Source organism: Diceros bicornis, chromosome 18, assembly GCF_020826845.1.
Source record: "Diceros bicornis minor isolate mBicDic1 chromosome 18, mDicBic1.mat.cur, whole genome shotgun sequence".
Taxonomy (NCBI): domain Eukaryota; kingdom Metazoa; phylum Chordata; class Mammalia; order Perissodactyla; family Rhinocerotidae; genus Diceros; species Diceros bicornis.
This window is the reverse complement of record NC_080757.1, coordinates 17,577,174-17,591,250: the sequence shown is the minus strand read 5'-3', so window position 1 is coordinate 17,591,250 and position 14,077 is coordinate 17,577,174. Positions and strand designations below refer to the sequence as shown.

At 43.5% G+C, this 14,077-nt stretch overlaps 1 protein-coding gene across 2 annotated transcripts in view; it reads right to left on the bottom strand.

The window, feature by feature from the left end:
• Positions 1–315: 315 nt before the first annotated feature.
• The window catches only part of SLC6A4 (solute carrier family 6 member 4), a 39,788-nt gene continuing 26,026 nt past the window's right edge, over positions 316–14,077 (bottom strand). Inside the window, exons 9-14 of one of the 2 annotated variants that reach the window (XM_058560173.1) lie at positions 13,642–13,754; positions 12,767–12,898; positions 11,610–11,709; positions 10,070–10,170; positions 6,246–6,413; positions 316–2,158 (exon numbers count right to left, since the gene is read on the bottom strand). In XM_058560173.1, coding sequence (XP_058416156.1) covers positions 2,084–2,158; positions 6,246–6,413; positions 10,070–10,170; positions 11,610–11,709; positions 12,767–12,898; positions 13,642–13,754 — 689 coding nt within the window. In that variant the 3' untranslated portion in view covers positions 316–2,083. Of the gene's footprint in view, positions 2,159–3,578; positions 3,927–6,245; positions 6,414–10,069; positions 10,171–11,609; positions 11,710–12,766; positions 12,899–13,641; positions 13,755–14,077 lie in introns of those variants that run through there. The other variant, XM_058560174.1, reaches the window with a different exon arrangement.

The following is a 14,077-nucleotide window of genomic DNA, read 5'->3' as shown; positions in this document are numbered from 1 at the left end:
CATGCTAGAAAGCAGAGAATGGAAATAAGGTAGCAAGAAGGAATGAGAGTGAAGATAATGAAGACAGGTTAATAAGGGACTTTTTTTGTGTGTGTGTGTGTGAGGAAGATCAGCCCTGAGCTAACATCCGTGCTAATCCTCCTCTTTTTGCTGAGGAAGATGGGCTCTGAGCTAACATCTATTGCCAATCCTCCTCCTCCCCGCCCCCCAAAGCCCCAGTAGATAGTTGTATGTCATATTTGCACATCCTTCTAGTTGCTGTATGTGGGACGCGAGAAGCGGTGTGTCGGTGCGCGTCTGGGATCCGAACCCGGGCCGCCAGTAGTAGAGCATGCGCACTTAACCACTAAGCCATGGGGCGGGCCCCAATAAGCGACATTTTTTAATCCCCCTTCTCTTTTACTTTAATATTTTGGGAAACTTCTCAGCAGCTAACATCTATAAGGAAAATATCTCGCTCGGAAAAGCAAAGAATCAGAAATAGAAGGATGTAGGGGGAATGCAGGAAGATGGCCAGGGCAGAGATTTCTGGGGAAAGGAAGCCAAGGGAGGATGATCTATAATTAGATAAAACGAGGCCTCTGCTATATGGATCTTCTTTCTAAAAGGTTGTTAGAATTAAGTTTGATTTATATAGAGGACTGAAGTGACATGGGGCCAGATGATTGAGTCCTTTTATCATTGACTAGACTTTATTCCCTGTAAGATTTTGATACGGAAATCTCACACTACAAGGTAAAATTTGCTTCTCTACCTATGCCTCTGAGTCACAAGCCACCAAAGGTCAAATTTACTTGATCTGTTTTAAGGGCTTTATGTAGACTGAAAGATTTTTCACTTAACTGACCCTTTTCCAATCAGTCTTACTTAGGCTCAATCTTAAAAATTATCTGGAGGGTTCACAACCCTGGTAGTCAACCAGGAAGGATCAAGGGGTTGGGGGAGGTCCATTTAAGGCTAACTCAGACTCTCTAATTACTTTTGGATTGAGGATGACCTTAATTTAGGTCAGGGTGCCAGATCTTATACCCTTATAAGTGAGAATTGAATTTATCCTTTCTTCACAAAGCAAAGTAACCTCAATGGTCAAACACAGTCATTTGAAGTAGACAGAGCTTAAACCAGATAGTCAACTGAACACTGAAGACACATTTGTCAATATCCATCTTCCAAGTAGTTAACAGCCAAGCCACAGTGACTAATGAAATAGGCCAGATTTGCCTGTGGAGTGTTATCCTGACTGTTTAGCAGAGAGATAGGAAGATGGCAATGAAGTGCAGCAAATGCTAAAGGCTGGCCCATAAAGGAAAGTGTGTGGGCTAAAGTAGTGTCACTGGAAAAGGAGGAGGTGGCACAGCATGTTGTAGTAATTATAACCTTCAAATAATAGCATACATACACATTTGAGTAGGTGGAATTTGTTAATATAAGAAAAATTAGAGGAAATTCATATAGTTTATAATGGGCCTAAAGTATTAGAATAGAGATAAGGATACACTGAAACAACAGTATACACAGACACACACACACATACATATTATTTTTCAGTTTAGTTTCTTACATCTTCCCTTCCTGACTCCACAGGTTACAGGGTTCTAGGAGATTCCAGCTATAGACATCTATGCTACTCAGAAAATATATAGCTAGCAAGACAGCATCCCTGTTTTCTCCTACATGGTCTATGTATTCATGAACAGTGAAACCTTTAAAAACAAACAGATGTCAGACACCAGTGATTGGAGCAAGAAATGATACAGGAGACTTTCACAGACTTGATTCTAAACCTAATCCTAACTGATTATACGGTGGTTTTCATCACCCTCACACATCCAAAGTAGGCCAGTGCAGCTGTGTCACAGAGTCGAACATGGTAATATGTCCAGGAGATTTCACAGAAAGAAGTGGCTGGAGGACATAAGAGTCTGGGCACCATAGTCTTTTGGGACTGTGTCTCTATGAAGAAGGCCCTTCCGTTGTCAGGCTTAGCTGGAAAGTCATTCACTTAGAGGGGAGAAGGTGAGGTGTGACTTGTCAACTGGAGGAAGAGGTTGTTGGGAAGCCATTTTCCTCTCATTGAAGCGTTTTATACAGCATTCAGGCGGATGTCCCCACAGGGAGTTTCTGTTGGTGTTTCTGGAGTGATGCTTTTAATAATACGCTGTTGGGGAGAAAATATATTATAAACATTCTTGTAATTCTTGCAACAGTGTTGCAAAAATATTTCAACATTAATATGAAAACAAAATTTAAATAGCATTTTAATGGTATTTAATAGTAAGTTGGAATAGTCTCATTGATTTTCCTTAAGAAAAGAATTCCCAATTTATTAGTTTTCAAATATGGATAAAAACGGTATATTCATGAACTATAAGCATCTGTAAACTAATTAAGAAAGTCATTATAATACTAATGGGAGAAAATGATGAGCCTTCAATAGCACCTCCCCTGGCCTATAACATGCCTTTGATGACCTGGGAAAGGGCATTCTTTTTCTGGACAGAGGCGGCTTCATGTGGCCACATAGGGCTTGGGGAGCAGAGTAAGTTGCTGGATTCTGGGACCCCTCCCCTCAGCCAGGCTCCTTGTGCCCTGTATACACAGTATAGGCATGGTGCACAGTGCCATCAGCCACTGTAACAGGATGTTCTGATGTAATGAATCCACCTGTAAAGTTCATACAAGGGGGCAAATGATCACATAATTAAATTTTAAAAGATGTGACCATTTAAATCATCACTCCTAAAACAATCTTATGTTGACATAGTACTCAAAGGCTGAGAATTTTTACTTTAGAAACAGCTGAGGTACACAGAAGACAGATCTGAAATATGCTTGGGTTTGGGTATGAAATATACAACCCGCCTTGTGAAAGAGCATCAGGGTGACATGAAGCAGCTCAGGGATGTGGAGAAGGAAAAACAGCAGCACTGCGGAAGCTTAGAAAAATCTTTATTAAGTTGCTTAGTGAAATCTTTGATGGCCAAAAGTCTGTATGTATGGTAAGCAGGCAAAGTTGGATCTGAAAGCATCTTTTGATTTATTGATTTTAGGTGAAGCTCTGCTACTTGTCCTTTTTTGTTTTGGATTGAAAAAGTATGTAGTCCCCTTCAACCTTTTTTATTTCCTGGTTCTGGGAGTTTGTTCTTCTTTAAGGAGCAGGGCCTACGGAATTCAGAAAGTTCCATTCTCATAGTTAATGAAATTCACAAAATTGTACATGTTTTGTTCCTGACAACCTTAATATTCGAGTACTGAAATCTCACACTGGAAATCCATTTCAAAAGGAGCTGCTGCAGTGCTCATCAGCTACCCAGACACATGAAGTCATAGAAAGGAAAATTTCACAAACCATCCTTCCCCATAGATGAATATGTAACCCACAACTGATTAAACAGAATTATGTCTTGCTAATTGGGAACTGGACACAGATCACTCCAACTAGTCTTAAGTGGAGCTATGTTGTACAGAAAGAGAAGAGAGCACTAGGGTGTGTGGTGGAGGCAAGGCCCACGATGAACAACATTGTAAAGCAGAACGTTTGGCTTTTGTGCCCTAGCCCCACCCACCCATTCTGCTGCCCTTGTCTCTGCTGATCTCCCCAAAGGCCAGGCCCATCTTCGTTTTCCATAGTTTGGCAGCATTCCAGTTACCAGATTACTATTGCTCTCAAAATTTGCCAGGCCCTGGCCTTCTACAAGGTGATAATCTAAGAAATGGATCACTGTTGACTTCTTCGTGAATGCTTACTTATTAAGGACCATCTTCCCAGTATCGTTGTGCAGGTTACTAGGGGCTTCTGTGACAATGACCTAATCCAGTTGATGACTCCAACCTTGAGACTTCCAGGCTTCAGGTGCATGTGATATCCACCAAATTACAGGTGAGTGAGTAGTGGCTCATTCCATAAGCTCCAACCTTATATATGGCTAGGATCCAAAAGATTTAAGAAATTTACCTTTCTCTTAGTCTTTTTTTTTTTAACCACAACAAAATTTCATATGAGGCTTCCCTCTCTCACAGATAAAATCTTACAGACTATCAAGTCTGGTATTCACAGAAATAGATAGTCCCTTGGGGTGCTTGGCAAAAACATGGTATGCTTTATCCCTCTCAGAGATTGAGCATGCACATGGGCATACTAAGGCTTTTGAGAAGTCCCATAGTAAAGAAACCTATTTAGCTTGCCTTAATCTAGCATTCTGCAAAATTATTTGACCGCATAACCTTTTCCCCCAGCAGTAACACCTATTGATATCCCATGGAACTACTGCTCCTCAAAACACACTTTGGGAAATGTTAATCCAGTCCAAGGAGCACATTTTAAAGATGAAGAAACCAAGGCCCAGAGAAGGTGAGTGACTTGCCATAGCTGACTAGGTCTTTTCCCTCCCAGTCCCCCTTGACTGGCTGTATCATGATGCTTCCTGGTAACCCACTGTTCCCCTAAGGTGTCCTGTGGTAAAGATAACCCTGCAATCAGCCTTACCTTTACTACTAATGGATCTAAGCTCTGCTAATTTATACATCGTTAGGTGGCATTTCTTTGTGGCCAGCAAGGGGAATTTGCAGGAAAGACCATGATTTGCAGTGCAGGCTGTGACCAAAGAATACTGACATTTATTAACCTAACTGGAGTTCCCACCCTGACCTTAGCCTCTGGGTTTGAATCCAGAGCCAGTGGACCATCATGACTGCCATAAAGGACAACCTGAAGGAGCAAATTCAATGATCCTGGGTGTGAGTGTGTATTTCAAACACCACCAGAGTCTAAGGCCCTTAGGGAGGAATGAGGTTGTGATGAGGTTGGTTTGGGTGTAGGAAATTAGTAACTCCTTGCAGAGTTCTGTTCACCTAGAATTCAGTTTTTCTATTTAGAAAAAGAAATGAACTCAGTTGTTCTCAGAAAGAGCTGATGTTTAATTGCCTCATGTTCTCTTGCTTCATGTTTATGAAATGTTTTAGAAAGATGAGTGTGATGGTCTCATGTTTGAGTTTTGCTTCTAAGAGCCCACAGAATAGCCCACCTCAGTTCTCAGGTCACTGTAGAGTATGGTCCCTTCTAGCTTTCCCCAAATACCACTCTTCACCTTTGAGCTACAAAAGCACCCTACAAATGTGCCCACCTACAGACGTGTAAGTGGCCACTTCTTCAGGCTCTTCTGCCTCAGTAACCTTCTTGCTATGGCAAGAAACACAACCAAACAAGTAATGACTCAAGCATTTTCAATTCTGGTAATGTGAAGGATAACACTTCTGAGAATCCTGGTGGCCTGAAGGATGAAAAATGGCAACTCATCTCTCCCTAACCTCTAGCGCCAATTTGTACATTAGCAAATTATTAATACCCTGAGGACAAAAGAGAAGCTGCACCTAAAAGTAAAATAGCATTGGACCAGGAATCAGGAGACCTGGATTCTGAGCCTCCCTGTACTGTGTGTCCTTGGACAAGTCACTGAAAGAAGGAAATTTTGAGCAGGATTATTCCCAGCCTCAGTATCCTTGTCTGCTAATAATACCTGCCCATCCACCTCATAAGGTATTTTGATAACAAAATGAGATAACCTACATGAAGATGCTTTGAAAAACATACAATCTTATACAAATTGTAAGGTTCTGTTATTAAAATTTTTACAGCACATTATTCATTACTGAAATGAATCTTGCTATAATGGCAACTTTTTTTACTCTAATGGTTTGAGCCAAAAGTATGATATTGTTGCAATATCTTTATTTAGTGATGATTTTCAAAATAGCCTTTGCTATTTTTTTGCTATTATTATATTATTTGCTAATGGCCCTTGTTATTTAATTGCTGTTAGAAAAATGACCATGAACATTTTCCACCATAATCTGCACTTAAATCAAAATTTGTGTATCACTCTAGACATCACCAATCTGATGTCCATGCCCAGTGGCAAGCAAGAGGCAAAGTAGTTATGTGATAAGTTTAGAACGCTATCCACATCCCAAGCTGCGAGCTGTAGTGCATGCAAATGACCAACTCACTCTCACCATTGTATGTGAGGCTTATGGGAAATGCCTTAAGATGACAGTGGCAGCTATTAGAGGTCTACACCATGGTGTAGGTATATAAATATATAAGGTTGAGAGCCTCCTGGTGAATTTCATGTGTTAGACGTATCTCCCTTGAATAGAGCATAACAAGGGAGCCCTTCTCTCCCCAAATAATTACCAGTATGAACACACACACACACACACACACACACACACACACTAGCACATACCTCCTTCAATGTCCCTGGAGTGATGATCAGCCGATAAGTTATATACGTGGGGATGCAGACAAAAGATGAGGTTCCTATGCAGTAACCCAGGACGATACTCCAGTGAGGATAATTATATTGGAAAAGTCGTAGCTGTGGCGGGCTCATCAAAAAGCTGCAAATGATGAACTAAAACAGAAATTCCAAGAACATTAAAAATCTTAACGATATCCATGCAGATAGAGGCAGTTCTGATATCATGAACACCAAATGCTAAAGCTATGATACTTTCGGGAAATTCCCAAAATGTGATAAATCCTAGATTGAACTCTGACACACAGAAGTCACTAATTTCTGTGCCTAAACTGCAACAATAAAACAGCTAGTTGCTAATCTAGATTTTCCTCCCCAACTCCCACCTCAAACTCTACCGTGGAGGTGCCAAGGCCTCAGAACGTTTTTTAGGAGAGTTACAGCACCCCCTTCAGGGCAAAGGAGAAAAGACTGGCATCCATCAGGGTTGGTTTGGGCCCTGTCTTGCCAACAGTGGAGGAATAAACTGGGTGACCTGTCCATGGCCCCTGCCAGTCTTGGGGCTTCAGATTTCTCTCTGCTTTGTTTTTATTTCTTCCTGCACTTCTCAGCTGTGATTGTTTTTTGTCAGATGGAAGGTACCTATGTCCAGGAGAGATTAATAATAAGGTTCTCAAGACCTGGAGAGGACTCAGCCTCCTGGATATGTGTTCCTTCTCTCCCCTTTTCTTGGGCATTCCGCTTTCTGCATTAAGCGCCTTAGCCTGGGGTTTCAATGAGACATCTCAGCAATGAACGACTACCTGCCACAGGCCCTCGTCATGAAAGGAATAACGGAAGGAAAAAGCACCTTAATACACTTTTTACTTGAAAAATCAGTGAAAATTTCGACCAAGAAAAATTCCACGGTGTGCTCCCAACACTTGGTTTATGAGTCTTCTTATTTCAGTTTGGTTTCCAGAGAGAGCATAAATATCAGTTTTTGCCTAGTAACCACTGTGCTGAAATCGTTATTGCTCTTGACTTAATTTTATTATTTCGTAGTCATAAAGAAGACAGTAATGTAAATTATTTGTGTGGTTAAATATCTATTTATATCTTTTTTTTTCTTTGTCTTCAGGTAATAAAATGGAAAACCGTTAAACACACATCCATCTTCTGGAACAGTGTTATCCTAAGTCCAGGAGGAAGCTTTCAAAACAGGAGCCCGGCAAGTTGCAAACCTTTCTCCAGACTTACTCTCCTCACCCCCAGACTCGGCTACTAAGAAAGATAGTTTTGGAACAGGGAAAGAGAGAGTCTGATTAGGAACCATCCCTGCGGTAACTCGTCCTCATCTTGATGTCAGGTGTGTGAAATCCAGCGCAGTTCAGGGAGGCCTCAAGCTCTCGTTATAGCCCGTAAGTGTTGCACCAGAGCCCCCTTACATGTCCCAGCCTTTTCTTGCTCATATACAATATTTTCTTTTTTTGTCACTTGGTTACAGTGAAAAGGAATCTTTTTAGTAAGCTACTGGTTGTTTACCTAAAGCAGCCTTAAAAAGGCCAGAGCAGGGGACCTGTTAAGTAACCCCAGAAGTGGAAGACAGATTTGCCTCCTCTTCATCAGGCAGTGGAGCACTCGCCTTTAGAGGAAGTGAGTAAAGCACATGTCACAGGAATATGAGTAATGCACCTGAACCCAGATCTGTACATGGGTTTTCCTAGGCATAGAAACTCATTGATGTACACCAAGAGTTCACCCCGTCTGCTAGACATCCAGAAGTTCACAGAAATGAAAATACTAAAAAATATTGCATTAAAATAGTATTCACGGGCCGGCCCGGTGGCTTAGCAGTTAAGTGCACATGCTCCGCTACTGGTGGCCCGGGTTCGGATCCCGGGCGCGCACTGGCGCACCGCTTCTCCGGCCATGCTGAGGCCGCGTCCCACATACAGCAACTAGAAGGATGTGCAACTATGACATACAGCTATCTACTGGGGCTTTGGGGAAAAAAAAAAGGAGGAGGATTGGCAATAGATGTTAGCTCAGAGCCGGTCTTCCTCAGCAAAAAAAGAGGAGGATTAGCATGGATGTTAGCTCAGGGCTGATCTCCCTCAAAAAAAAAAAAAAAAGTAGTATTCATCTTGGTTACTGAGTTTTTTAGCACCCCCTTCAATTTTATGCCCATGATGTGTGCCTCACTTGCCTCCCCCAAGTCTCAGTCCTGGACATCATTTCCTCACTGTGTGGGGAATACTAAAGTAAATGAACAAATAAACATGGCTTCTTCCCTCAAGGAACTAATCCAATGTCTCTTCTTCATTTGAAAAACAAATGAAAGGATTTAAGTAGATTATGGAGAAGCACTGGTAATAATATATATTAATAATCCATTTATATCGGGACTTCTGCTTCTAGTAATGGCAGGCTAGGTGATTCAGACCAACCTTCTCAGTGAAAACAACTAAAACTTCTGGATTTAAAAATATATGTTTTTAATTGACCTAAAAGCACCAGTGAGCCAATAAGGTAATAAGGAACTACCAGGCCAAGCTCTAGGGGAATGCTGGAGCCAGAGCACACACCAGAGCCACCGGGCCCTGAGGATATCTGCTGCGTGGGGCAAAGGTTGGCTTTGGTTTTGGAAACCTCCGGGGTACAGGGGAATGGATGTCAAAGAGGGATTCTAGGGTAGAGAGAGACACTTGCAGCACTGCAGAGGCAAGAATAAGCACGCTGTCCATCATAAGTTAATGTCCTGATGTATGGGTACAAAAAGTACAAAAAATGAAGGGCTGCCTGGAGAAAGTCAAACAGAATACAAAAGGGGCTATTTTGAAAGAGGAGGAGGCACAGCTGTATGCCAAATGCAGAGATGTCCCAAGACCAAATGGATGGCCCAGGCACTCCTCATAAGCTGGAGCTGGACTGAAGGGGCAGTCTAACAACCTTTCTTTCTCTAAAAGATCAAAAACTCCCCCCAAATAAAGTTACAGATAAATGAAAGAACTGGAGAGTCGTCCCTGCTGATGTGCACGGAGTCACTTTACCCCACACGACCTCAGAGCACACTCAGGACGGATGCCAGGAGGAAAGCAGGGGCACGTGCAGCAAAGATGAAGTGAACGCTGGACACATCTTGGCAGACAGGCACCCCCCAGAATGGAACTTTCTCACCCAGGTCCTTTGGCAACGAGTGGATGCTACTCTTGACTCAGGTCTACACTTGAGGACCTTTGTGTGGGGCGTCTTTAAGAAAATGAGTACAGAATTACCAGGACCTTCCCGTGGACTTCATGAGCAGCACAATAAATCCTTCCCCGGTCTTGAACAGTTCTTGTCATGTGACCTTGGACCCTTCTCTGAGCCTCAATTTCCTCAAATGTAAAATGCGACTATAACTACTTCATAGAACTGTTGTGAGCATTCAAAGAGCAGTGGGTATAAGCTTAGCACAAAGTCTGGCCTGCCACTTAATGCTCAATAAATGTTATTAATCATTATCATTGAGCAGGGGAGTGATGTGATCAAGTGACTGAAGCCCAGACTACCCCATGGTGTTAGAAGCCAGAAGAGTGGTTACCTATAGGGGGTATATTGACTGGGAGGGGACACACAAGAGGCTTCTAAAGTGCCGGTCATGTTTTTGTTTCTTGGTATGGCTTTGGCTACAAAAGTGGGCTCAACTTATAAAATTTCATTGAGATGTACATTTATGATTTGCATACTTTTCTGTATATATGTTACACTTCAATAAAGTTTATTTTTTGTAACTGTTTGAGGGTGAATCTTTCTCCAAGGCCAGAAGGAGAAGGGAAATGACAACTCACCAGGAGAAAGAGAGGGCTGATGGCTACCCAGCAGATCCTCCAAAACCATCCAGGGCTGAAGCCAAGCATTTCCTTCACATCACTGCAGAACTGAGTGATGCCTAAAACCATCCGAAAGAGAAAGAGATTGATGGACTGAGAGAGGACATGGACTGTCCTTCTATCCCTTGATCCTCAAAGAGAGTAACAGCTCTAGAATTTCTCCATAGGAGGGGCTCAGGGGCACCAATCTGGTCTGAAAGTGGGATGGGGGACTTGTCACAACACTGCATTTTATAGCAAGCAAAGCTCTTTCTACACAGAGTGGGAGGACTGGTGGACATTTGGAGAGGGACCTAAAGCCCCGTCTGGTGCCCACACTGCCTTTCTAAGATCTCAGCATATATTTGATCTTATTGTTACTATAGAAAAGAAAATAGAATTTTGTCTAGGAATGGTGAACCCTTCGACAGACTGGCTTTGACCATATCCTGGAAACTTTCAAGAGAAAATTGTAACCATGATATTGCCCATTCATATGCCAGATAAAGATCAAGGTTCTTCTATAAAAAGTAACTGGCATGGAAGTGAGAACTGAGAACTCTGGTGAAAAATTGAGAAGGGGAAGCAAGGAGGTTCTGCAGTTGCTTCCCTGAGAGCGCCCAGCAATCCTTGGGCAGGTCTAAAGCAATTCACACACTTTGAACTTGGTCCTATGGATTGCTGAGGAGGTGGGGAGGACTTCTTTTTAAAAAACTAGGGTTACATGCAACTCAAAATATGGGCCCCCCTTCTTCGTATTATGTGTAATGACAAACACGCTACAGCTGTTTTATTATCATAGAAACTAGGAAAATAAATACATTTTCAGAATAAAATAATCACTTCTTGATTTTAAAAATGAAGAGAAGAATCTCTGGACCTGGTTTTCTTCATTTCAATTGCCTGTGCCCTCCCCATCCCCACCCAGGGGCTCTTGGCACCCCTGCCGAGGGACCCACGTCAGCTCACTCTCTGCGCTCCTGGTGGTTTCACCCTTATCAGATTCCACCCTAGGATCAAAAGGGGTGAATTGGGGTTTTACCAAGGCAGATAATCCAAACAGGAACATTCTTGCCTCTTCCCTAGAAGATAAGCTCCTAAGCTCTGTCTCAGGGCTCTGGAAGGAGCACTTGCTTGTGAAATTTAACAGTAGTATACTGTACACTCTGCAGATGCATCCTCTGTGCACCAGTTCTTTGTTATCTGTCCAGTTCTTAGAGCCAATTAGGATCTTAAGCATCCACTGTGGATGAGCTATATGGAACCGCTTCTGCCTGTCTCCACTGGGTAAACATTTAAACTCAGAAGGAAAAAATGTCCTCCAAGAGTACGGGCAATCTGTTGTATAGAGTGCGAAGGAAATAATGACCTGTTTCTGAAGAAGGCACTCGGCTGAGATTATTTTACAGACCTGCCATCTTGTCCACTGCCCTGCCTGTGATGAAATCAGCCCTTCTTTATTCTAGTGGCTATGGGCTGGTGTAGAAAGGATTGTGGCTGGTGGAAGGAAGCATCTTACCGTAGAACCAATACACAGCAACTGCTTCTATGAGTGCAACAGTGAGCACTGCGGGCCCCGTGGCATACTCCTCCAGCAGCTTCACCACGTAGGCCCCTCCCTGGAAATAAGATCATGAACCTAGTTAAGGGCCCTTTGAGGCACTGCCTGCTTTTTATGATAGGGGCCAAAAAGAGTTTCTTAACTTAGGATAATTCTGGAAAATTCACACCTTGAACCTAATATAAGTATCCCAGAGCTTGCCTCCTTGCCTGGCCTTTGCAGTGTGGGCCAGAGTTCATCCTGTTAGACACCTCTTCCCGCCCTATACAGCATTCTCTTCTTGTTTCCTTTCCCCACTAAGCTTTAAAAGACAAACTCAAAAGGGCCTCTGGATCTGTTTTCAACTTTGATTTACTGAACACCTACTGTATATTCTACCCTGGAGAATCCCGATCCCTAAAGACTGAATCTGGGAGAGACACACTGAGCATGCTGGTCACGATTTTGCCTTCTGTCCTAACTCACAACTTCCTTGTGTCCTACTCAGGACCCCAACACCCTGCTGAAGCTCCAGAGCCACTGCAGGCATGGCTTGAAGATGCATATCTGCAAAATCTGCCTTGAGTCAGGAGCACACAAGCCTAGGATGTGTGTGGGTACTATCTGATGCCCATTTTACAGTTTCACAGTATCTGCCTCAGCTACAAAAAAAAAAAAAAAAAAAAATCACCAGAAAAGGTCTCTCTTCTTCACCATTGCAAGTACTCTGGAGAAGACAAAATGACATTACGACCATGAGACACCAGCCTCTACATGTCCTGCAAATCAGGACATCAGGGCACTAGTCCCATGAAAGCAGCCCTACAGACTGGAAATAGACTGGAAAAGCAAACCTTGGTTTTTCTCCAGATATTCTGCCAAGGCTGAAATCTAGTTGAATCTACTGTAACATGCTCAGAGCCTCCAGATGCCATGCACAATTCTACAAACAGAGGCTGCCAGAAACAACTTTTCTTCTTATGCTTGATGACAAACTTTTTAACAGCAGTGACAACCCCTCTTCCTTTGGCCCCAAAGCCAGGGCACCATGTGGGATGGAAGGGAAGGAACAGCTTCTTGTAGTGTTCTGTTGCCCTAGGGGAGGCTGGCTCAAAGCAGAGGGTTGTGGTACTCACAAAAGTCAGGGTGATCAGGGATCCAAAGAAGCAGGTAATGACCACACCGAGCACAAACCACTCCCGGCGCTGGGACCAGATGTGCGGAAACTCATCCAGCACAGCTGTGATCACCCCCTCCAAACCTGCAAACTGCGAGGGACACATAAACGGTCACCGTGGAGGCTTTGGGACAAATCTCTTACCTTCTAGGACAGTGAACAGGAGGGAGGGGTTAAGATTGCCAAGTGACCAGTCAAGCTGATCATGACCAGTTCCCCTTACTCACCTCACTGGAAATATATCTCCCTGTTTTACACTGTGATTTAGAACCCATCCCTAAGGACATCAAGGAAAGAAAATACAGCGCTCTTTATGGACAAGCACAAGACTCTTTATGTAAGGTCTCCTGGGGAGACTTTGGTTGCTCCAGAAAGGCCAACTCAAAGCTGAGACTCTTTCCACACTAATAAGTGCAAGGTGCTGAGCTGAATGCTGGGCCACAGGGCATGGAGACACAAGAGACCTCACCCTGGTCTTTAGGTGCCAACATCTGGTCAAGGGACAGTGCATAATAGTAACAGTTCACATATGCTGAGCCCTGGCCTATGGCCGGGGATTTTACCCTCATTATCCCATAAATGACTCCCTAATGTTCTAGAGGGAGGTAAGGCTGTAGCTGAGGCGTGAACAAGGGGCTGGGACAGCACCCCGAGGGAGCAGCCAACACTGCCTGGGTGGCCAGGATGGGAGGGAATGGGTACAGCTTCCCCTCCTTCTCCCCCTCCTCCTCCTCCTCCCCCATTTCTCTTTCCTCCCCCTCCCTTCTCCTCCTTCTCCCCCTCCTCTTCCTCTTCCTTCCTCCCCAGAGTCAATTTCCCTCCCCATTCACTCACTGTGCTGTCCAAGCCCAGTGTGATTAACATCAGGAAGAAGATGATGGCAAAGAAGGTGGACGCTGGCATGTTGGCAATGGCTTCTGCATATGTGATGAAGAGGAGGCTAGGGCCTGAGACAGAGAGAGAGAGAGAGGAGGAGGTGCTCGCCGAGACCTGCCCTACAAAGATGTCTCAGAGGAAAACTCAGCCACACCAACAATTACAATTCTCATCACAAAACCTTACATGTGAATCAGGCTTTGATACATACCAAATGCTTCCTCACACTCCACACCATCTTACCTGACCATCCCAACATCCTGGGAGGCAGGGAGGGATAGTATCCATCTTGAAAAGTGTATACCCTAACCAATGTGGGGAATAGAAACAAACCCAAGACCCTAAGAGTAGCAAAGCTGCATACAAGAATAAGAGTTTCCACTATATGATAATT